Source organism: Mandrillus leucophaeus, unplaced genomic scaffold, assembly GCF_000951045.1.
Source record: "Mandrillus leucophaeus isolate KB7577 unplaced genomic scaffold, Mleu.le_1.0 Scaffold1133, whole genome shotgun sequence".
In the NCBI taxonomy this organism is placed as follows: domain Eukaryota; kingdom Metazoa; phylum Chordata; class Mammalia; order Primates; family Cercopithecidae; genus Mandrillus; species Mandrillus leucophaeus.
This window is the reverse complement of record NW_012099577.1, coordinates 128,795-151,975: the sequence shown is the minus strand read 5'-3', so window position 1 is coordinate 151,975 and position 23,181 is coordinate 128,795. Positions and strand designations below refer to the sequence as shown.

Sequence of the window (23,181 nt, the reverse complement as noted above, 5' to 3'; positions counted from 1 at the left end):
CAAAGTGCTGGGATTACAGGCTTGAGCCACCGCGCCCGGCCTGACTCCACATTTTTAAAAAGAGAGTAATGTGACTTATTTCATTTTTCTAATATCCTATCTATGCTAAGATGAATTTATACCAGATATAACAAGACAATATTCTTTCAAAGGTTTATCTACTCCCTCTAAGAACTTTAATTCTCAGTTATCAACCTTTTTTTTTTTTTTTTTTTTTTTGAGACCGAGTCTTGCTCTGTTGCCCAAGCTAGAGTGCAGTGGCACGTTCTCGGCTCACTGCAAGCTCCGCCTCCAGGTTCACGCCATTCTCCTGCCTCAGCCTCCTGAGTAGCTAGGACTACAGGCGCCCGCCACCTCGCCCAGCTAATTTTTTGTATCTTTTAGTAGAGACGGGGTTTCGCCATGTTAGCCAGGATGGGCTTGATCTCCTGACCTCGTGATCCGCCCGTCTCGGCCTCCCAAAGTGCTGGGATTACAGGCGTGAGCCACCGCGCCCGGCCAATTATCATCTATTACCAGTCTTACAGATAGAATTCTTTTTTCTTTAAGACATAGAATTCTTTTACTGTTTCATATATATTAAGCAATTTAGAGCCCATACAAATTACCTATAATTTTTATAAATCAGAGTAGTATTACCCTTGGCTAGAGATAGTAACCAGAGAGGAGCCTAAGGGTGTAGTTTGGGGTGTTAGTAATGTTTTGGTCTTGATCCAGGTACGAGCTACACGGGTGCGCTGAATTTGTGATACTACATTGAGCAATATATTAAACCTATGTATTTATGATTTGTGTACTGTTTGTATTTGAATAGTTAAAAATGAAACATTACAAATATTTTAATTAGTTCACTGGTTATAAAAATAGTACAGAAAATCCACAGTGCTAATATTTTTGTAGCTTTTAAATCATAAACCTGAATAATTAAAAACTGAAAAAAATACTTATTTCCAATCCATCAGAATAAAAATTAAAAGGTACATGTATTTTACAGGTGGAAATACAAGAATTATTCCAAAAGTGGATTTGTATGGTCAGTGACAAGTACTCTGTGAACAGCACTCTCATGTTAATGGCATGGTACTTTGCTGGGCATATGAGGCAACACTAAAATAGATCATCTGTTATTCCTTATGACTTGGCCTGCACTAAGTTTTAATGGTTGCATTCTTATAAATGTGACTTCCCAAGGGAAGGGCATGTTATGCTCTACTCTTTTGTTTTTTTTAAGACTTTATATTTTTAGAGCCTTTTTAGGTTCACAGCAAAATTGAGAGGAAGGCCCAGAGATTTCGTGTATGCTCCCTAGTCCCACACTTGCATAGCTTCCCCAATTATCAACATCCCCCACCATAGTACCTTTGTTAAAACTGATGAATCTATTCTGACACATCATAATCATCCAAAGTCTACAGTTTACATTAGGGTTCACTCTTGGTGTACATTCCATGGGTTTTGATGAATGTGTAACATGTATCCACTGTTACAGTATCATATAGAATAGTTTCACTGGCTTAAAAATCCTCTGTGCTTGGCCAGGTGCAGTGGCTCACACCTGTAATCCCAGCACTTTGGGAAGCCAAGGCGGGTGGATCACCTAAGGTCAGGAGTTTGAGACCAGCCTGGGCAACAAGGTGAAACCCCATTTCTACTAAAAATACAAAAATAGCCGGGCATGGTGGCGCATGTCTGTAATCCAGGAGGCTGAGGCAGAGAATCTCTTGAACCTGAGAGGCGGAGGATGCAGTGAGCTGAGATTGAGCCATTGCACCCCAGACTGGGCAACAAGAGTAAATCTTCATCTCACCAAAAAAAAAAAAAAAAAGAAAAAAAAAATCCCCTGTGCTCCATCTATTCATCCCTCCCTCCCCCTTACCCTCTGGCAACCACTGATCTTTTTATCATCTTCATAGTTTTGTCTTTTCCAGAATGTCATATAGTTGGAATCATATGAAACCTTTTCAGATTGTCTTCTTTTACTTAGTAATATGCATTTAAGGTTCCTTCATGTTTTTTCATGGCTTCATAGCTCATTTGTTTACAGTGCTGAATAACATTCCATTATCTGGATGTACCACAGCTTATTTACATCTTGGTTTTTTCCAATTTTTGACAATTATTAATAAAACTGCTCTGAACATCCATGTGTAGGTTTTTATGTGGATATATATTTTCAACTTCTTTGGGTAAATACCAAGAAGTGCAACTGCTAGACTGTATGGTAAGAATATGTTTAATTTTGTAAGAAATTGCCAAACTGCTGATATGGGGTTTAAATCTAAACGAACTCTTCTGTTACATGGATTCCTCTGAATGTGAGGAAGTCTCTCTAAGCAAGGTAACATCACATACAGATTCCATGATACTGGCTCGAAAAATGAGAAAGAGCAAGAAAAAAAGAAAAAGGGAAGGGAGAGAGGGAGGAAGGGACAGAGGTGTAGGTAGGCAGGTAGAGATAGATAGATATTCCCTCGATTGTGGATCAATGCAGCACACAACATTTTCAAAACAGGCAGAGCCCCTGAAATGCTGTGCCTGATGAAAAAGGAAGGAAGATTCAAAGAATTTAGTAAAACATTTTATTAATTGGCATGGAAGTTTTTGTCAAAACTATTAAAAGTGACTGTAGGAGACGCTAGGCACGGTGGCTCACGCCTGTAATCCCAGCACTTTGGGAGGCCGAGGTAGGCAGATCATCTGAGGTCGGGAGTTTGAGACCAGCCTGACCAACATGGAGAAACCCTGTCCCTACTAAAAATACAACATTACCGGACATGGTGGCACATGCCTGTAATCCCAGCTACTGGGGAGGCTGAGGCAGGAGAATCACTTGAACCCGGGAGACAGAGGTTGCATTGAGCCAAGATCACAACATTGCACCCCAGCCTGGGCAATAAGAGCAAAAAAAAGTTACTTTCCTTGTGATAAAATCAGTTTTTAAGAAACACTTTGCAACTTATTTTTTGAATTACCATTTCAGTAGGCATCATAAAACTATTCAAACACCTAATGTTCCCTTTCAGCTTGCCTTGGAGTATTAGTCATAGAAAAAATTTCACTTAATATGGGTTAAGACCTTAAAGTTTAAATCAAAATGTCCCCCTTTCCCTCATTAGACTATAAATTCTTACACAGCAGGAGTGCTGGGGTTTGTCTCTAAATGCTCCTCCTATATCTTTGTCTTACAATGGCAGATAAGACACTTTTAACCCAATGTTTGATGTTTGATAGCATTTCTCAAACTAGGCAAGTTATAATTGAAAATATCAATTTCTCCATGAACAACATGAAAGTGGCAGGTAAAAAAGATGCTTGAAGGGGAAGGATATATATTCATCTGCTACATTCACATTAAGTATTTGTTTTATTTCTGTTTTTGTTTTGTACATATTAAGCATTTGGATGTCTTAAAAATCCTTCCTTCCCTTCTCTTTCACTCTTACACATTCTTCTCAGAAAAATCTTCTTTCCATTGTATTTGCAAACCTAAAAACTAATACTAATGACTGATAAGCAAAATACTAGCATTACTGGGGTATTTTATAAAGGAGAATGACTATCATAAAGTAAAATAATAACCTGCTGATAATTTATCATGTTCCAGGCATATGCTAAGTACTTAATATGTCTTCTAATTCCCAAGGCAGCTATCATTATACACATTTCCAGATGGGCAAACCAAGGTCCAAAGAAGATGACTGGCCCAAAGTTAAGCAGCTACTAAGCAGCAGAGCTGGGACTGAATCCAGGTTTAGTCTGGCTCTAAAGCACCTACTTTAAGTCAAGATATTATTTACAGTCAATAAAATTTATCCACTTTAAGTATATGATCTGATTAATTTTGATAATTATATATAGACATATAACCACCACCATTCTAATCAAGATATGACAGTTCAACACCTTTGAAAATTTCTTTGTGTGCTTTTGCAGTTGATCCCCTCCCCTAACTCATGGTTCCTGGCAAGCATTAATCTCCCTTCTCACCATAGTTTTGTTTGCCTTTTCTATGATTTCACATTAATGAAACCAGTATGTTTGACTTCCTTCACTTAGCATGTTTTTGAGATTAATTCATGTTGTTACATGTATAAGTATTTTGTTTCTTTTTATTGCTGAGTAGTATTTCATAGTATGGACAAACTACAATTTATCCATTCACCAGTTGGTAAACATTTGAAAAACCCTCACTCTTAATCACTAAGACTGAAGAATCAGTATTTCAAATCTAGAAAGACCTTGAAAGTACCCAAAAATTCTCTTCAGAATTTTCACAGGCTCCATTATCCTGTTTTTCAGCAGCACAAGCCAAAATTTAAGAAAATAAACTTCTCACCCCTATTTTCTTTTTTAAATTTTATTTCATTATTAGTAACAGAACATTATTGTTTTCTACTAATTATTACACTTAAAACTGTTATTTTATGAATTAAAATACAGGGATACCTCAGAGATATTACAGTCTTAGGGTTCCAAACCACTGTAATACAGCAAATATCACAGTAAAGCAAGTCACACAATTTTTTTATTACCTAGTGCATACAAGTTATGTTTACATTATACTGTAGTCTATTAAGTGTACAGTAGCATTATGTCTTAAAAAAACGATATATAGCCGGGTGCGGTGGCTTACGCCTGTAATCCCAGCACTTTGGGAGGCCGAGGCGGGCGGATCACAAGGTCAGGAGATCGAGACCATCCTGGCTAACACGGTGAAACCCCGTCTCTACTAAAAATACAAAAAATTAGCTGGGCGTGGTGGCGGGCGCCTGTGGTCCCAGCTACTCGGGAGGCTGAGGCAGGAGAATGGCATGGGCCTGGGAGGCGGAGCTTGCAGTGAGCTGAGATCGTACCACTGGACTCCAGCTTGGGTGACAGAGCGAGACTCCGTCTCAAAACACAAAAGAAAAAAAAAGATATATATAACTTAATTTAAAAAATACTTTATTGTTGCCCAGCACAGTGGCTCATAACTGTAGCCCCAGCTACTTAAGAGGCTGAGGTGGGAGGATTGTTTGAGGCCAGGAGCTCAATGCTACACAGTGAGCCATCATCATGCTACTGTACTCCAGCCTGGGTGACAGAACAGGAACCTATCTCGAAAAAATTTAAAAATAAAAAATAAAAAATACTTTATTGCGAAAAATTTCAATGATCATCTGTGCATTCAGTAAGTTATCACTTTTTTCTTCTTCTTCTTTTTTTTTTTTTTTTTTTTTTTTTGCTGGTGGAAGGTCTTCCCTCCATGTGGATTGTTGCTAACTGATCAGAGTGGTGGTTGCTGAAGTTTGGGGTGGTTGAGGCAATATCATAAAAAAAGAGAGCAGTGAGGTTTGCCACATCGATTGACTCTTCTTTTCATGAAATATTTCTCTGTAGCATGCAATGTTTGAGAGCATTTTACCTATAGCAGGATGTTTTTCAAAACTAGATTCAATCCTTTCAAACCCTGCAACAGCTTTATCAACTAAATGTACGTAATATCTAAATCCTTTGCTGTCATTTCAACAATGTTCACAGCATCTTCGTCAAGTAGACTCTACCTTAAGAAACCATTTTCTTTACTTGTACATAAGAGGCAATTTTTCTTTTTTTTTTTTTTTTTTTTTTTGAGACGGAGTCTCGCTGTGCTCCCAGGCTGGAGTGCAGTGGCGTGATCTCGGCTCACTGCAAGCTCCGCCTCCCGGGTTCACGCCATTCTCCCGCCTCAGCCTCCCAAGTAGCTGAGACTACAGGCGCCCGCCACCACGCCTGGCTAGTTTTTTGTATTTTTAGTAGAGACGGGGTTTCACCATGTTAGCCAGGATGGTCTCGATCTCCTGACCTCGTGATCCACCCGCCTCGGCCTCCCAAAGTGCTGGGATTACAGGCTTGAGCCACCGCGCCCGGCCAAGAGGCAATTTTTCATCTATCAGGTTTCACCATGAGATTATAACAATTTGGTCACATCTTTAGATTCCACTTCTGGTTCTCTTGCTATTTACGCTGTATCTGCAGTGACTTTCTCTACTGACATTTTGAACCCCTCAAAGTTGTCCATGAGGAATGGAATTGACTTCTTCAAATTCCTGTTAATGTTGTTATTTTGACCTCCTCCAATGAATCACAAAAGTTCTAAATGGCCTCTAAAACAAAGAATCCTTTCTAGAAGGTTTTCAACTTTGCCTAGGTTCATCAGAGGAAGTGCAATCTATGGCAAGTATTGCTTTACAAAATGTATTTCTTTTTCTTTTTTTTTTTTTTTTTTGAGACAAAGTCTCACTCTGTTGCCCAGGCTGGAGTGCAGTGGCATGACCTCAGCTCACTGCAACTTCTGTCTCCCTAGTTCAAGCGATTCTCCTGCCTCAGTCTCCCAAGTAGCTGGGATTACAAGCGTGCACCACCATTCATGGCTAATTTTTGTATTTTTAGTAGAGATGAGGTTCCACCATGTTGACCAGGTTGGTCTCAAACTCCCGACCTCAGGTGATCCATCCGCCTTGGCCTCCCAAAGTGCTGGGTTACAGGCATGAGCCACCACTCCTGGCCTACAAAATGTATTTCTTAAACAAGATGGCTTGGAAGTATAAGTTCTACCTTGATCCACGGGCTGTAGAATGGATGATGTGTTAGCAGTCATGAAAACATTATTGCCCGGTTCATCTCCATCAGGTGCATTGTCAATGAATAGTAATATTTTGAAAGGAGTATTTTTTTCTGAGCAGCAGGTCTCAATAGTGGTTTTAAAATATTCAGTAAACCATGCTGTTAAACAGATGTGCTGTCATACAGGCTTTGTTGTTCTATTTGTGGAGAACAGGCAAAGTAGATTTAGTATAATTCTTAAGGGCCTTAGGATTTTCAGAATGGTCAATAAGCATTGGCTTAAACTCAAAGCCACCAGCTGTATTAGCCCCTAACAAGAGAGTCAGCCTATCCTTTGAAGCCAGGCACTGACTTCTCCTCTCTAGTTATGAAAGTCCTAGATGGCATCTTCTTCCAATAGACGGCTGTTTCACCTACACTGAAAATCTGCTATTTAGGGTAGTCACCTTCACCAACTGTCTTAACTAAATCTGGGTAAGTTACTTGATGTAGCTTCTCCATCAGTATTTGCTGCTTCACCTTGCACTGTTATGTTATGGACATGGCTTTTTCCCTTAAACCTCATGATCCAACCTTTGCCAGCTTCTAGCTTTTCTTGTGCAGCTTCCTAACCTCTCTTAGCCTTCATAGAATGGAAAAGAGTTAGGGCCTTGCTCTGGACTAGGCTTTGGCATAAGGGAAAGTTATGGCTGGTTTGATCTTTAATTCAGACCTCTAAAACTTTCTCCACAGCAACAATAAGGCTATTTCACTTTCTTACCATTAGTGTGCTCACTGGAATAACACTTTTAATTTCCTTCAAGAACTTTTCCATTTGCATTCACATCTTGGCTAACTAGAACAAGACGCCTAGCTTTTAACCTGTCTCAGCTTTCAATATGCCTTCCTCACTAAGCTTAATCATTTCTAGTTTTTGATTAAAAGTGAGAGACGTGCGACTCTTTTTTTCACTTGAACACTCAGAGGCCATTTTAGGATTATTAATTGGCCTAATTTCAATGTTGTGTCTCAGAAAATGGGAAGGTCCGAGGAGAGGGAGAGAGACAGTAGAATGGCTGGCTGGTGGGGCAGACAGAACACATTTATCAATTAAGTTTGTATCTCCTACAAGTGCAGTTCATGGCATCCCAAAACTACTACAATAGTTACATCAAGGCGGGCACGGTAGCTCATGCCTGTAATCCCAGCACTTTGGGAGGCCGAGGCAGGTGAATCACCTGAGGTCAGGAGTTTGAGACCAGCCTGGCCAACATAGTGAAACACTGTCTCTACTAAAAAATACAACAATTAGCCAGGCGTGGCAGCGCACACCTGTAGTCCCAGCTACTCGGGAGACTGAGACGTGAGAATCGCTTGAACCCGGGAGGCAAAGGTTGCAGTAAGCTGAGACTGCACCACTGCACTCCAGCCTGGGCAGACAGAGTCAGACTCTGTCTCAAAAAAACAAAATAAAATAAAATAGTACCATCAAAGATCACTGATCACAAATCACCATTAACAGATATAGTAATAACAAAAAAGGTTAAAATATTGTGAGAATTAACAAAACATGATATAGAGGGAAAAAAGCGAGCATATGCTGTTAGAAAAACAGCATAACTATTGCCACAAACTTGGAATTTATAAAAAACAAAATTCTACTGAAGCATGATACAGTGAAGCACAATAAAATGAAACATGCCTATAGGTATTTTTGTGGATTGGTCAGAAAATTCAGTTGTTATTTGGAACCTAACAAAATATATCCTGTATTCTCACCAACTGAACTTTTGCAACATCCTGTTTCACTGTTTTCAATATCTTACAGAGAAACCTACAGGTATCTTAAGCAAAACACGAATTATTTCTGGAACTAATAGAAAAGTGTTTTACTTGGTTCTGCTAGAATATCTTAATAAAGATATTATGAGATAAAAAGTATGAGATAAAAGAATAAAGAGGCTTGCTTCAAGTCTCTTCAGCCTATTCTAGTGTGTTTTTTCCAAACTTCTTTCTAAATAGCTGATACGGTTTGGCTGTGTCCCCACCCAAATCTCATCTTGAATTGTAGTTCCCATAATCTCCATGTGTCATGGGAGAAACCCAGTGGGAGGTAATTGAATGACTGGAGCGGTTACCCCCATGCTGCTGTTCTCGTGATAGTGAAGTGAGTTCTCACGAGATCTGATGGTTTTATAAATGGCTTTCCCCTCTTTGCTTGGCACTTCTCTCTCCTGTTGCCATGTGAAGAAGGATGTGTTTGCTTCCCCTTCTGCCATGATTATAAGTTTCCTGAGGCCTCCTCAGCCATACAGAACTGTGAGTCAATTAAACCTCTTCCCTCTTTTTATTTTTTTTTTTTTGTGAGATGGAGTTTTGCTCTTGTTGCCCAGGCTGGAGTGCAATGGTGTGATCTTGGCTCACTGCAACCTCTGCCTCCCAGATTCAAGAGATTCTCCTGTCTCAGCCTCCCGCGTAGCTGGGATTACAGGTGCATGCCACTATGCCCAGCTAATTTTTGTATTTTCGGTAGAGATGGGGTTTCTCTACTATTCTCACTATTCTCAGTATTCCATACCTCAGACCCATACCAGTAATCCCAATTCAGCCTACTCTTCCAGTATTATCATTACAAGTAAGCACCTATTCAGAGAGTATAAAAATCTTGATACCTGCATGTCTTGACATCTAGTCTCTTCTACTCCCTGGGAAACCCCTAGTCCACATTGTCCATTTCCTCTATTATTCTTCTTCCCATCTTGTACAAAATGCAAGCTCAAGGCTTTGCTATACCACATTTCAGCATCCCCACATACTTAGTATTACTTTACTTTCTAAATTATATTTAACATATAAGATACTAATACAACTTCTCAATATATAACATGTTATCAAAGTAATCACTCTAGAATTTCCAAGTTCATTTCCTAAATTCCTCATCAAAACAGAAAAAAATAATTGAAAATGTATACATCAGACAAGGCATCTCTGGAAACAAACCTAGGTAAAGAATCCCTCTACATACTACTACTATACCTTACAGGAGAGAGTGGGCATCCACACTCACTTATATCAGGTGATGTTTATGCACCCTCATACTCGTGACCTGATAGCATTCCACTAGGAGTAATTAATTACCACCTTGCTTTTATTTCAGTAGCACATTGCTAAATCAAACAATAACTGATGAAAGAAAGAGAGAGAAAAGAAGGAAGAAAGAAAGAGAAAGATGGAGAATGAAAGGAAGGGAGGGAGGGAGAGAGGAAGAAAGAGAGGGAGGGAAGGAGGAGGAGAGAGAAAGAAGAAAGTTATAAGATTTGTAATTACACAACAGAGTATTTTGTATTTTATACTGATCAATCTGTCCAATTCAGGTCTGAAATTGCTTACTACAGTGGTATACACTCAAATATCTGGCATCTGTTTTCAACAAACCATCTTCTCTGAACCACTATGCCAAAAATCTCATGAGATTTCTACAACTTTATATAAAGACTCAATTCCTACACTGTTGAGGACAACCAATACTTGCTAGTTCTACATTTCTGAACTCCCAAATAATGTAAGGAATAATACAGAAAGAAAATAAGGTAAACAAAATGGGTGCTGGTGTGTTCAGGAGCCTAAGCTGAACCAAAGGTTGGGCCCCTTCGTCAGTGTTGTCTTCTCTCTATCAACAAGGCTCCTCTCATGTGGGAAGGAGAGTTCCTTCACAGAAGAAAGTTATGTCAAGGAATTCACCTGGACATTTGGGAAGGGCTGCAGTAGCATGGAGAAGCTGCTCATTTCTATCAGCCCTCCCCTGATCCTTCAAAAACACCTTCCTCTTCTGAACTGGACTTGGGAAAACTTTCAGGGAACAGTAAAGGCAGACCGAGTCTTGAGGGAAAAGAAAGAACACTAGGATATGCACAGCATAGTCCCTATACTACCTGATTCCTTCATCCTCAAATAAAGATAGACACACATCCAATTCTGGTCCTTTCCATATCCCTTGCCCACCCTCTACCCCCAACCAGATTTCACTCTAGGCCAATGAAATTACAGTCTCTCAGGCATGGGTGTTTTCTATGTTGGCTCCTGTTTTGATGATACAACTGGGGTTGAGAATTAGTGTGAACCCAAAAGGAAACAAAGGAAAGGGGGTAGAATAGGGAAGAAACAAAGACTAACATTTGTTTGGTGTGTACTTCTTCTTTTTTTCTCTGTTTTTTTTTTTTCCTTTTTTGGCCAGAGAGCGTCTCACTCTGTTGCCCAGGCTGGAGTACAGTGGTGTGATCTCGGCTCACTGCACCCTCCTCCTCCTGGGTTCAAGTGATTCTCCTGCCTCACCCTCCCAAGTAGCTGGGATTACAGGAACACACCACCATGCCCAAATAATTTTTGTATTTTCACTAGAGACGGGGTTTCACCATGGTGGCCAGGCTGGTCTTGAACTCTGGACCTCAGGTGATCCACCCGCCTCAGCCTCCCAAAGTGCTGGGAAGTACAGGCGTGAGCCACTGCACCCAGCCTTGGTGTGTATTTCTTGCCAGATATGGTAATAGGAGCACTACACACTTAACCTCACCATTTGTAAAGAGGTGTTAAACTGTCCATTTAAAATAAAAGACACAGGCTCACTGCAGTAGCTCACATTTGTAATCACAGCACTTTGAGAGGCCAAGTCAGGAAGATCTTTTGAGCCTAGGAGCTCAATACCAGCCTGGGCAATATAACAAGACCCTGTCTCTACAAAAAAATAAAAAAATAAAATAAAAAATAAAAGACACAGGTAACTTGCCACAAAGTCATGTGGCAAATAAGTGATGGATTCGGGGTTTAAACTCAGATCTGTCTGCCTCCCTACCCCAAACTGCACTGTTTCTACTGTATTCAGCTGAAAAAAAACAAAACAAAACAACAACAACAACAACAACAAAAACACAAAACTTTAGTCATATAACAAAAGTGTATGTGTGTGGAGGGTAATAAAGAGAACAATGCATTTAAAATTCCTGCTGCTATTGAGGGGGACTATGTTCGGAAAGTAACACTGAACATGTGTGGAAGTATATTGACTCTCCACAATCAATAAAGTATTATTTATTTAATTGTTATAAAGGAGTTAAATGAAACTCAAGTTACCTTTTGGGAAAATCCAAAAGAGTAGAAATCACACTGGATTAGGAACTGGTTGGCAGAATAATCTGTGTGTCTAAACCTTACACAGCTATTTGCTGGCTGTATGACATTAGCAACTTGCTGACATGCAATTTACCCATGTAACAAACCTACACATGTAACCCCTGAACCTAAAAGTTGAAAAGGGGAAAAAACTGCATTTCAGTTTCACACACTACTCTATCATATGGCCATGTTTTGTCTGGATAAGAGAATAGTCCTGGGGTAAAGTTGGTGCTCAAGAAAAGAGGATTTTTTTCCACGTTCTGGAAAAACCATAGTAAGCATTACAAAAGCACAGAGGTCTGGGAGACCACTTCATAAACTGTTCATTGCTAGATCTATATGTGTTATAACCACCTTTCAAAAGGAAGAATTAAAGCACATCTTTTAGGAAGAAATTAAGGTGGACTGGATATTCTCTAAGACTGTTAGATTGTGCTTTTCACAGTCACACTGAGATATTTTCCCACCCCTCCTTCCCTCTCTTCTGATCATCCACATTGAGTGCCTATTCAACAGGCCAGGCATTATACTTGAAGCCAGGGACCAACTGTGAATAAAAGCTAGTCTCTACCCTCTTGAAGCATACACATTAAAGAAAAACACCAACATTAAATAGTTAATTACAAGTGGGGTGAGTGCTATAAATGTGAAGTCCAGTTTCCACTGCCTACACAAGTGGAGAAAACAGGGAAGTCCACAGGGAAAAGTAAGTAAATTTTCAGTTTTCTGTATCCTCCTTATTTGGTTAGCACTACCCGATACTGTCACTTTACAGACATTCACAAATACAAAGAACTTCTTCCAAAATGCAATAAAGTCAGTCAAGAACATTTCAGACTTCATTTATTGACAGTATTCAATATCGGGCCATGTAGACTAGGTTTACTATTCTATTTTTCAGGAAAAGAGAATTTACTAAGCATTCAGAGCATAAACAAGGTGACAAATAATAACAACAGGAAAACTATTTTCCCAAAGACACCGAATTTGCATGTTTGCATTAAGGCAGTAAAGAATAATAATAATAATAATAATAAAAATAATAATAATAATAATAATAATGATGTAACCACTTGTAACAATTAAGTATCTAAAGCAAAAGTTACCACCCTCAACCACGAGGCAAGAGGTTCTGCTCCTAGCTCCATGTCACCCTGGCCAATTCCCATAGCCTTTTGAATCTCAGCTTCCCAACTGTAAAATGAAAAGGTCAAAACAAAACAATCTCTTAGGTCCCTTACCACGCTCATGTGCAGCATCCAACTAGAATGTTTTGAAATTTGAGTACTTAGAAGTCATGGAACATTACTTATCCTTCTAATATTTTCATTTTTAAATTAGCCATCCTTTACAACGTATTCATAGCACAACCATACATTAGTTTTACTTCTAAACCTGTTCAGATAGAAACCTGTTCAGACAGAAACAGAAAGTCTGAATCTTGTCTTCAAAAAGTTCAAAATTCTCAGACAAAATGTCTTTAATCTGAGAATCTCAAAATAATTCCTTTACTACACTTTTTTATGCTACCAAGAAATTATTTACTTATATTCACTCACAGTGTACAGAAACAACGATGTGTTCTTCAAATTTTGGAAAATTCCATTTGGAATTCTAGCAAAGCTGGCTCTATTCCCATTCTGGCATCATGTGCTCAGCTCCCTCTCTGCCACTTCCTCTCAGCTGAGCCTCTCCCCAAGGAGTTCACTCCCAGCAGAGGATAAAAAGGAGGGGGAAGAGGAGGCTCTGCAGCCACACAGGAGTCGCTACTCAACACAAATGTTCATGTCAATGCCCTTTCACATTGCCTCTTTTGATTCAACAAATGCACTGGCAGCCCTCAGTTCAAATAGAAATATAAGCAAAATGTTCTAAAATGCTTTCAAGGCATTAATAAGGGGAAAATGTGGAAAACAGAATAACATAAAGTTCCAAGTTTCTTGGTGTATCAGCTATGTATACGTTGTTTAACAATCAATGACCTCAGAGCTTCTAAAGAGGTGCGTGTCTTTTTTTGGCTTAAGATATCAAAATGTTTATATACCAATTCATGAGCTATAGAAAAAATAACGAAGAAAGATATCAAAAGTTTAAGTCTTCAAACTACTTAGGTTTTATTCTAGGAATCTTCAATTTTGCAAAGTTACATACTTTGATATGGAAGAGTGAGGGTAAACAATCATCTTTCCTTGTCAGAGGGGAAGTAGTACTTCAGAATTCTTATTTATCTCCTTATAACTTGTAACAGACTCTAATTACAACATCAAAGATCTCAGAAAAGGAATGGCAGAAAAACTTTTAATTTAAACAAGATTGAATCTCTGTTATATTACAAAGCTATGATCTTTAAAAACAACAAAAAAAGTAACTCTCTGAAAGTATCTTCTCTGAGTGAGACTATGCTTCCTACTTCCCAAATGTAGCAGTAATAATACCTTATTTGTACATGTGCCTTACTTCATCTGAATCTCACAAAAACAATGAGAGTAAATATCCTAACTGCCCACTTACAGGTTTTCAAACAAAGGCTTAAGGAGATTCAGAAACTTGCTCAACTAGATGCCATCATTACACATGACTTCTTCTCCAAGATCTAAGCCTTCACTTTTGTCCTCTGAAAAAAGAAGACAATATTACTACAAAAATTCCTTTCTTGAAGTTGTTGTATTTTTTCACACTAGATTAGTTTACATTTTCCAGAATTTTATATTAACAGGATCATCTAAGTATGTATTCTTTTGTCTAGCTTTTTAACTTAGCATAATTATTTTGACAGTCATTTATGTTGCTGCATGTATTAATAGCTCATTTCTATTTATTTGCCAAATAGTATTCCATTGTATGGATGTACCACAATTTGTTTATCCATTCTCCAGTTGAGAGACATTTGTTTTATTTACAATTTTTGGCTATTAAGAACAACGCGGCTTTGAATATTTGCATATATATCTTTGTGTGGACATACATTTTCATTTTTTGTCTTGGGTAAATTCCCAGGAGAACTCCTGCATCATATGATAGTTGTATATTTAACTTTGCAAGAAACTGTCAAATTGTTTTCCAAAGTGGCTGTATCATTTTATTAATATGTTCCAAACAGCAGCATGTGACACTTTTTAAAGTGCCAACATCACAAGATATTTAACAACTGAGAAAGGCCTGTAGGGTCCAAAGATGGTGCGTGTTTGCATGTTCCAAAGTCAAGTAATAGATAGAAAGTATTTCATCCAGAGAAAAAGATTCACACAAAAACAAAAGGAACCACATCTCAATACAGCTACGCTAGCTTATGTGATGACTTACAGGTGTGCTGTCTTCGATTCCATCAGGAAAGCACCTATCTAAACGTGGCCGGGCATGGTGGCTCACAGCTGTAACCCTAGCACTTCAGGAGGCCGTGTCAGGTGGATTGCCTGAGCTCAGGAGTTCAAGACAGCCTGGGCAACATGGCAAAACCCCATCTCTACTAAAAATACAAAAAATTAGCCAGGCATGGTGGCGTGTGCCTGTAGTCCCAGCTACTCGGGAGGCTGATTCAGGAGAATCGCTTAAGCCCAAGAGGCAGAGGTTACAATGAGCCGAGATCACACTACTGCACTCCAGCCTAGGCGACAGAGTGAGACTCTGTCTCCAAATAAATACATAAATGTAACCAAATGACTTACAGGGGTGCTGTCTTAAATTCTATCAGGAAAGCATCTACCTAAATGTAACCAATGTGAGATAAACTTATATTTTGGAAACTAATATGTAAAGGAAGAAAGATCTTTAAAGGTAATAATAAGGCTGTTGCAAGCATTCACAATAGCAGCTCATATGAGCATTATCTACAAATCAGGCACTATACTAAGTTTTATATATATATATATATATAACCACTTTACTGATTTCTCTCTCCATTTTACAGGTGAAGAAATCAGAGGCAAAGAGGAGTTAAGAATGTGGCCTCAAGGCCATATAGCTTGTAAAGGGGGAATGGAATCTACCCAACTCCAGAAGACGCTTTTGGCTTCGCTAATTCACTGCTGCATCTTCAGGTTTCACATGCTTTCCAGCCTGCTTCAAAGACATCTTCCTAGAACTGAATGATACTATTCCTTAAGAAACACTACTCCCAGTTTCTACTTTTGTACCTATCAAGCAACTTCCCGATATTTTGTTTTCCCATATTCCGATATTCTGTTTTCCCAAGCCCATTTTCTACTTGGAAAAAGAGGAACTGACCAGTTAAATGGAGTAAAGACTAGGCATGCTGATTTTGAACATAAATTTGGTTCATGTGATGAACCATGGAGGCACCAGTATCCTTTTCTAAGGCTCAACATAATAGAGGAAAAGTCACCAAGTCAGGCATCAATCCTACACAAGACCACGAATGCTAAACCAACTCTACACCTAGAACAAACTTGTCGAATCTCTGTCCCGCAAGCCACATGTGGCCCAGGACGGCTTTGAATGCGGCCCAACACAAACTCGTCAACTTTCTTAAAACACTATGAGATTTTTTTGTGTGTGTGATTTTTTTTTTGAAGCTCACCAGCTATCATTAGTGTTAGTGTATTTTATTTGTGGCCCAAGGCAATTATTCTTCCAAGGTGGCCCAGGGAAGTCACAAGGTTGGACATCCCTGACCTAGAATGTAAAAAAGAAAAAGAAAAAGGAAACACAAGCTACTATTAGTATTAGAAAAATATGGATGGTAGCACTACTACTACATACGTAGCTAGAAGAACTCTTAGCAGCCTTCTTTCTCCAGTGGGAAAAATTAAAATATATTATGCAAATGTCAAGTGTTTTCATTTAAAAGGAAGATTAAAATATAATGGGCAGAATTATTAAACAGTTAAGAAAAAATTATATTACCTGATTAAGTGGAAGGGGTATATTGCTTCAGAACTAACTTTATTTTGGAAATACTGGACAAGTGGCAGGTCTTACTGATGGATTAGAGTTTCTTCCCCCTACCTCGCCTTCTATATTCTGTAATACTTGAAGACTTAATATTTTGAGAAAGGCCAAAATTTGGAATGTGCCTCTTGGGTTCCTCCATAAAGGCTGGCCTGCCAATTCTTATTATTAATAGATTCATAGTCTTGAACAGGAAAAATCAGTAGACTCTTTGGTTTACACAAACCTTGCCAATTTTTCCACACCCTAAATGTCTGAAGGTTTACTGGTAACTCCTATTTGTCTTCCATAGTGGTATCCTATCTTTCTCTTCCAAGTTTCATTTTCTGTCTTCTAGATGACGTCAGCAGTGGTGATTCTCGGAGGAAGGTATAACTGGAGGGCATGCACTAGGAACACCAAAAAATGGGAACTTGGCCAATTCAAAGCTGGAAAGTAGTACTGAGAAGAATGTATATAATGACATCTATCTTTCCCATAAAGACAGGAGAACTGAGACCATATATTTAGGAGACAGGTTTTGGTGAGGTCAAGAAAGTAAAAAAAGGATGGAAGATCTTTTGGAAAACACAATGAATGGCAGCTTTCCATAGAGACCTAGGAAGCACAAATTTCACATAGCAAAAAAGGGTAAGAAAGAACTACAGCTGACTCACATTTTCTTTTTTAAAAAAATTTAAACTGCCTCAATTTGCTATAATTTTCTTAGCCAATCCCTTCTTTTCTGAAAATACAGCTCAACTTCAACCTAGTCCCTTCCGATAATCACAAATTCTGAGTTAACAGTGTTTCAGGATTTCAGGATTTGTTACTTCTTCTCAGTTATTCCTTCTTTTTTTTTTTTTTTTTTCCAGATGGAGTCTCACTCTGTCACCCAGGCTGGAGTGCAGTGGCATGATCTCGGCTCACTGCAACCTCTGCCTCCTGGGTTCAAGTGATTCTCCTGCCTCAGCCTCCTGAGCAGCTGGGATCACAGGCATGTGCCACCACACCCAGCTAATTTTTGCATTTTTAGTAGAGACAGGGTTTCTCCATGTTGGTCAGGCTGGTCTCGAACTCCTGACCTCAAGTGATCTGCCCATCTCGGCCTCCTAAAGTCCTGAGATTACAGGTGTGAGGCACTGTGCCCAGCCATCTCAATTATTCCTACATGATGGTTGAGAGAAAGGAAGAAGGATAGACCAGTTACAGGACAAAAAGTGTTGGGCAACAAACGGTAGGCATAAAAAGAAAGACCGGGTGTGGTGGTTCACACCTCCAACCCCAGCACTTTGGGAAGCTGAGGTGGGAGGATAGCTTGAGGCAAGGAGTTCAAGACTAGGCTGGGCAACACAGCAACACTTTCTCTCTACAAAATATAAAAATAAATACATATTTTAAAAAAGAAGACAAAAATAATAGATAAGTGTGTTTATGTTTGTGCATATGCTACATATGTAAGTCACCAGATGGGCTGGGATCAACTGTATGAAAGGGAAAACAAGGTTTATCCCAGCAAATTTGTCAAAGCCTGCAGGTCCCACAAGAACCTACTATGGAGGATATTTTTGTTCCGATCATCTCAAGCTGGAGTCAACTTTGTAACGTAAATGTCAAACTCTGGTTGTTTGTACGGTTTATTTTAAGAAGACAACAAGGTTCTTCGACCTTGGGCAGCAACCACAGAGACATTCAAAGATTGATGCACTCTGATATCTGTTGCAAGTATGTGTAACTCATCAATATTTGTTACAGATATCAGCAAAATGGCCCTTTCAGTACTTAAAAAAAAATTACAGAGTAACAGTATCTTCATGCTGAAAACGATCATTAAGATTACCTAATCAGCCCCCTTTTCGCAAGGATTGGAGAAATTGAAGCTAAAAGGGGAATTTGCACAACGTGAACAAAACGGAAAGAGCATAAATGAAATCTTGGATTTCAAAGCAGAGAATTAAAGAAAATCAAACCAAAGAAAATAAAAGGCTTTTAAAAAGAAAAATGTATTTTAGCTCCATTTTTTTTTCCACAGAAAATCACAAACTATATCCTCTCCCTCTTGCAGAAGAGGATTCACATCATGTCAATTAGGTCTTTTTGAGATACACACTCATTCCTTCAGGCAGACACACTACCATACTGTTCTTTTCTTTTACATTCAACTTTAAATCCCGTAATCTAACTGAAGTCTTTTCACAATTAATTATTGCACAAGTTCAGCAAGTTAAGCATGTTTATTAATTCCCATCACACTAGAAAAAAAGTTAGAGGCAGCATAATCTAAATTTAAAGTGACATTTCATTTAGAAGTTAGAAAATTAGAGGTAGATACCTTGGAATTTTTATTGTCTCTAACACCACCTCCCCTTCAACCCCGCCAAAAGGAAGGGATACTAGCAATCTAGAAAAAAATATGCGTGGAGAGGCTTAGGATCTGCATCATCAAGCACTGTCAGTGGTTCTCAGCAGTACTCACTGGTTGCATGTCAGAACCAAGGAGATGTAAAATATATGTTTTAGAGATAACCTAAAACCTGTTCTAAAGAACTCCAACGACAGTCAACATACCTACTCAAGCAAGAGGGAAAGAAATAATATTGTACACAACCCAAGATTCATTCAGTATGTCTCCCATGTGTATTGACAGTCAGCTTGTATATCTGGGAAGATGAGAGGGGACAATCTGGTATCACTCATTTACTAGAGGAGAAAACTTAAATTCTAAAAGATTCAATGGCTTATACAGGTCCTTCTGAAAATGAAAAATTTCCATTTAGAGACTGTTCTTCTGCAAAGCTATCTGATCCATTGACACCAGGAAGGAGAGCTGATGCCACCCAGATATTTCTTCTGGTGTTAATTAATATGACTTCCTGGTTAGTAAGTTTTTGCTGCTTTAGAACTTGATCCAAAATTAAACTGACAAAACCGTTTCAAACCTGTAAAGCTGCTGACACATATACCATGCAAATTCCATTAATGGGAGACGCCTGGATGTCCAGCTTGAAATACCTGGCTATCTACCACAATGAAAAAATTCTGAGTTATGTATAAATAAGTTGATTTATTCATTCACATTATATTCTCTACCCCACTTCCTCTCTCCCTTCACCTGCCTCTTCATTCCTCCAACCCAATGGTATGGAGCAGGAGTTGGCAACCATTTTCTGTAAAGGGTCAGATGATAAATAGTTTGGCCTTTGTTGGCTCTGCCTTTGTAGCACAAAAGTAGCCACAGACAATCCATAAATGAATGAGTGTGGCTATATTCCAAAAAAACTTCATTTACAAAAACAGATTCAGCTTGCAGAGCTATAGTTTGCCAACCCTGGTTTGAAGAAGCAATTTTCAAACTTTAGCCTGAATCACAATCACACAGGCTTGTTAAAATACAGACCTCTGGGCCTCATCCTTAAGTTTCTGATTCAATAGCCCTGTCACGGGGCCTGAGATTTTAATAAGCTCCCAAGCAATGCTGATGCTGCTGGTCCAGGGACCACACTTTGAGAACCACTAGTACAAAACAAAGGTCTATACTACATTCAGTGGAAGGTTAAAATGTAACCAACAATCAAGAATGTAGAAATGACATGCTGCAAACTTGACTGCTAATTTCATAGAATATTTCATATGAAGACTTACTGTTAAGTGCCATAATATTATCTGTTCCTGGATGATGGAAATTTATCCCCATGCGTCCTAAAAAATAAAATAATTTTAAGCACAAAGAATGCTTAATGTAATCATTTCAAATACACCTTAAAATATAAACATTACAAAAATCTAAAACGGATTAATCTATAACAATGCTATCAAAGGCCAAAGCAGTTACAACAGCTTTAAAAATTAAGGCATAAAACATACACATGGAAAGTCTTAAAGCCAAAGTTTCAACAACAAATAAATAAAACAAAACAAAAAAGAAGCTTCTGTTATAATAGTCTAAAATTTAACACATCTCCTGCATTCCAATTTAAACATGCCAACTCTTTGGATTAAGCATTTTATTTAAACAACCATTTATACTGTTCTTCCATTCAAGCAGCAAAAAAAAAAAAAAAAAAATAGATTCAAACAAGTATATAAATTTGAAGCTTAGAGAGAATAAAAAGACAGGTTTCATAGTGGCTTAAAAATGCAACATAATAATCAGAATGGCAACCAGAAGGAAGATGGTAAAATTTATATAAGAGATAGAAGGGGGGAAAATGATTGGCCTAAAAATCTAGGGTTCTGGTGGCTCTCCTCACCACTAACTAGTTATATGACCTTGAATATAATGCTAATTTCCATATGTTCATCCTTAAGTTTATAACAGGAGTTGCAAACTTCTGCTGACATGGCTGGCTTCCTGTTTTTGTATGCCTCTGAGTTAAGCATCATATTTACATTTAGAAAGGCTTGTAAACACAACCAAACCAAAATTAAAACAAAGAACAATATATGACAGAGACCATGTGGCCCGTAAAGCCTAAAATCTTTACTCTTTAGCACTTCACAACTTTTGTCAACCCCTGGTCTGTAAGATGTTAAGTCAGAATCAGATGCTTCAACTAATGGCCCCTAGGGGCAAGAATGGAAGATGCAGACATTTTTGTTATGTCTTTTTCATTAATTATTTGGGACAAGGAGGTAGATGTATCAAAAGAAAAATTAGAGAGAGTCTTATATGAAAAAAAAATGTACTTAGAAACCTTTCTTGACCAAATTCCTTCAACAAAATAGTTATTGAAACAATGCTTTTGTTTAAAGCTAGTATCTATAAACTTGGCTCTGCAAGGTTTTAATGTTCAATTATGTCAAGGGTTATCATGAAATTCTCAAAAAATGTTAATCTTATTTCACTACCATTGTTTAAATAAATGTCAACAGTATCTTGGGGAGAAAGTAGTACAGAAAAAGCTGGAGATAAGGTTAAAATGATTGATTTTTACAACATATATACTTTTATATTACATAATTGCAAAAGAGTCAGTCATCATTTGATAGTAAACTCTGTTATGGGGGACTGGAGGCAAATAGCATTATTAAGTTCTTTTTGCCCAAAAGGAAAGCATCATAGTAGACAAAACAGAGCATCTGCCTTAAATAAAAAGGGAGAATCATGAACAAATCCTAAACAAATGAAGTTTTTGCCTAGACAGGACCATCCTGATTTCTTATGTCTCCCCAGGCTACGATAATTTGTAAAAGGTCATTTCATATTAACAGGTAGGGAAGGCCAGGCGCAGTGGTTCATGCCTGTAATCCCAGCACTTTGGGAGGTCGAATCATCTGAGGTCAGGAGTTCGAGACCGGCCTGGCCGACATGGTGAAACCCTGTCTCTACTAAAAATACAAAAATTAGCTGGGTGTGGTGGTGGGTGCCTGTAATCCCAGCTACTCAGGAGGCTGAGGCAGGAGAATCACTTGAACTCAGAATGCAGAGGTTGTAGTGAGCCAAGATTGTGCCACTGTACTCCAGCCAGGGAGTCAGAGCAAGACTCCATCTCAAAAAAAAAAAAGTGGCAGGGAAAAACAAAATCCTCGCAAGCGAAGCGTCACTTGTATTGGTGTGTATGTATGTACTGAAGAATGAGAAAATCTTAAATACATCCATAAATAAGAAAATCCACCAGAATTCGATGGATTCTGATGAAACTGTTCTAACTTTATCATGAAGCATTATAGAGCTTTCAATGAAAAAATTTAGTTTTTATTATTTCAAACTTTATTAGGAGAAAAATGTTTCATCTCTCTCTGGTTTTGCAGAGACAATTTTGCTAGCATTTGTAATATAGTAAAATTATTTTCTTAGATTAGATCATGTTTTCTATTAAAAAGCCATATGAGTAAAGAATCATCTAAGAGAATCATCTATTTTATTTTTATAGATTTCATAAACCTTTTCATATTTACTAGAAGCTAACTATTAGGAATTTCAAAAACTACCCCATTGTTAAAAGATACATGTACTGTATCTATATGTAATTGTTCAATGTGCCTGACATTTTTTCAGTTCCTAAGTCATTTTAGAGTCCCTGAAAATTATAGTCAGCAACAAGTGTTATCTCCTACCACTACCTTTATCAGAACATATAATAGGAAAAACTGTCACCAGAACAAGGCTTTGACTCAGTAGGGAGAAAGCATATTCTCATTTCAGTTAGCTATCTCAATGTCCTTGCCATCATTTCTGGATAATCAAGACCTTATTTGGATTCATTATCATGAAATACCAATATCCATGAAAACTAGATATGATTTACTCTAAACCAGCGTTCATCCTTTTCTGGGGTATTCAAATATAACAGTAATTAGCCAGTTACTGGAAAGTCTACCTAAAAGCCCATCAAGACTTCAAAATCACTGCCCATCAGAACTTAAGGAAACCGTATATATGGAGGATCTTTTCAAACTCCAACCAAGGAATATTTAGAGGAGGGTGTGCTGTCTAAAAAGTTAGCAATATTCCCTAAATATTCCTAGAATAATAATAAAGGTTATCAAGGAAATCATGCAAGCCTGAATTTAACTGATCTTTATTTGACTTCTTTTCTTTCCTGTGTCTACAACCATGTA

General features: G+C 38.2%; 1 protein-coding gene across 1 annotated transcript in view; it reads right to left on the bottom strand.

Annotated features, from left to right (window-relative positions):
- The window catches only part of CPEB3 (cytoplasmic polyadenylation element binding protein 3), a 207,632-nt gene that overhangs the window by 124,465 nt on the left and 59,986 nt on the right, over nucleotides 1–23,181 (bottom strand). Inside the window, exon 3 of the mRNA XM_011995849.1 lies at nucleotides 20,263–20,319. Within this exon, the coding sequence (XP_011851239.1) occupies nucleotides 20,263–20,319 (57 nt within the window). The remainder of the gene's footprint in view (nucleotides 1–20,262; nucleotides 20,320–23,181) is intronic.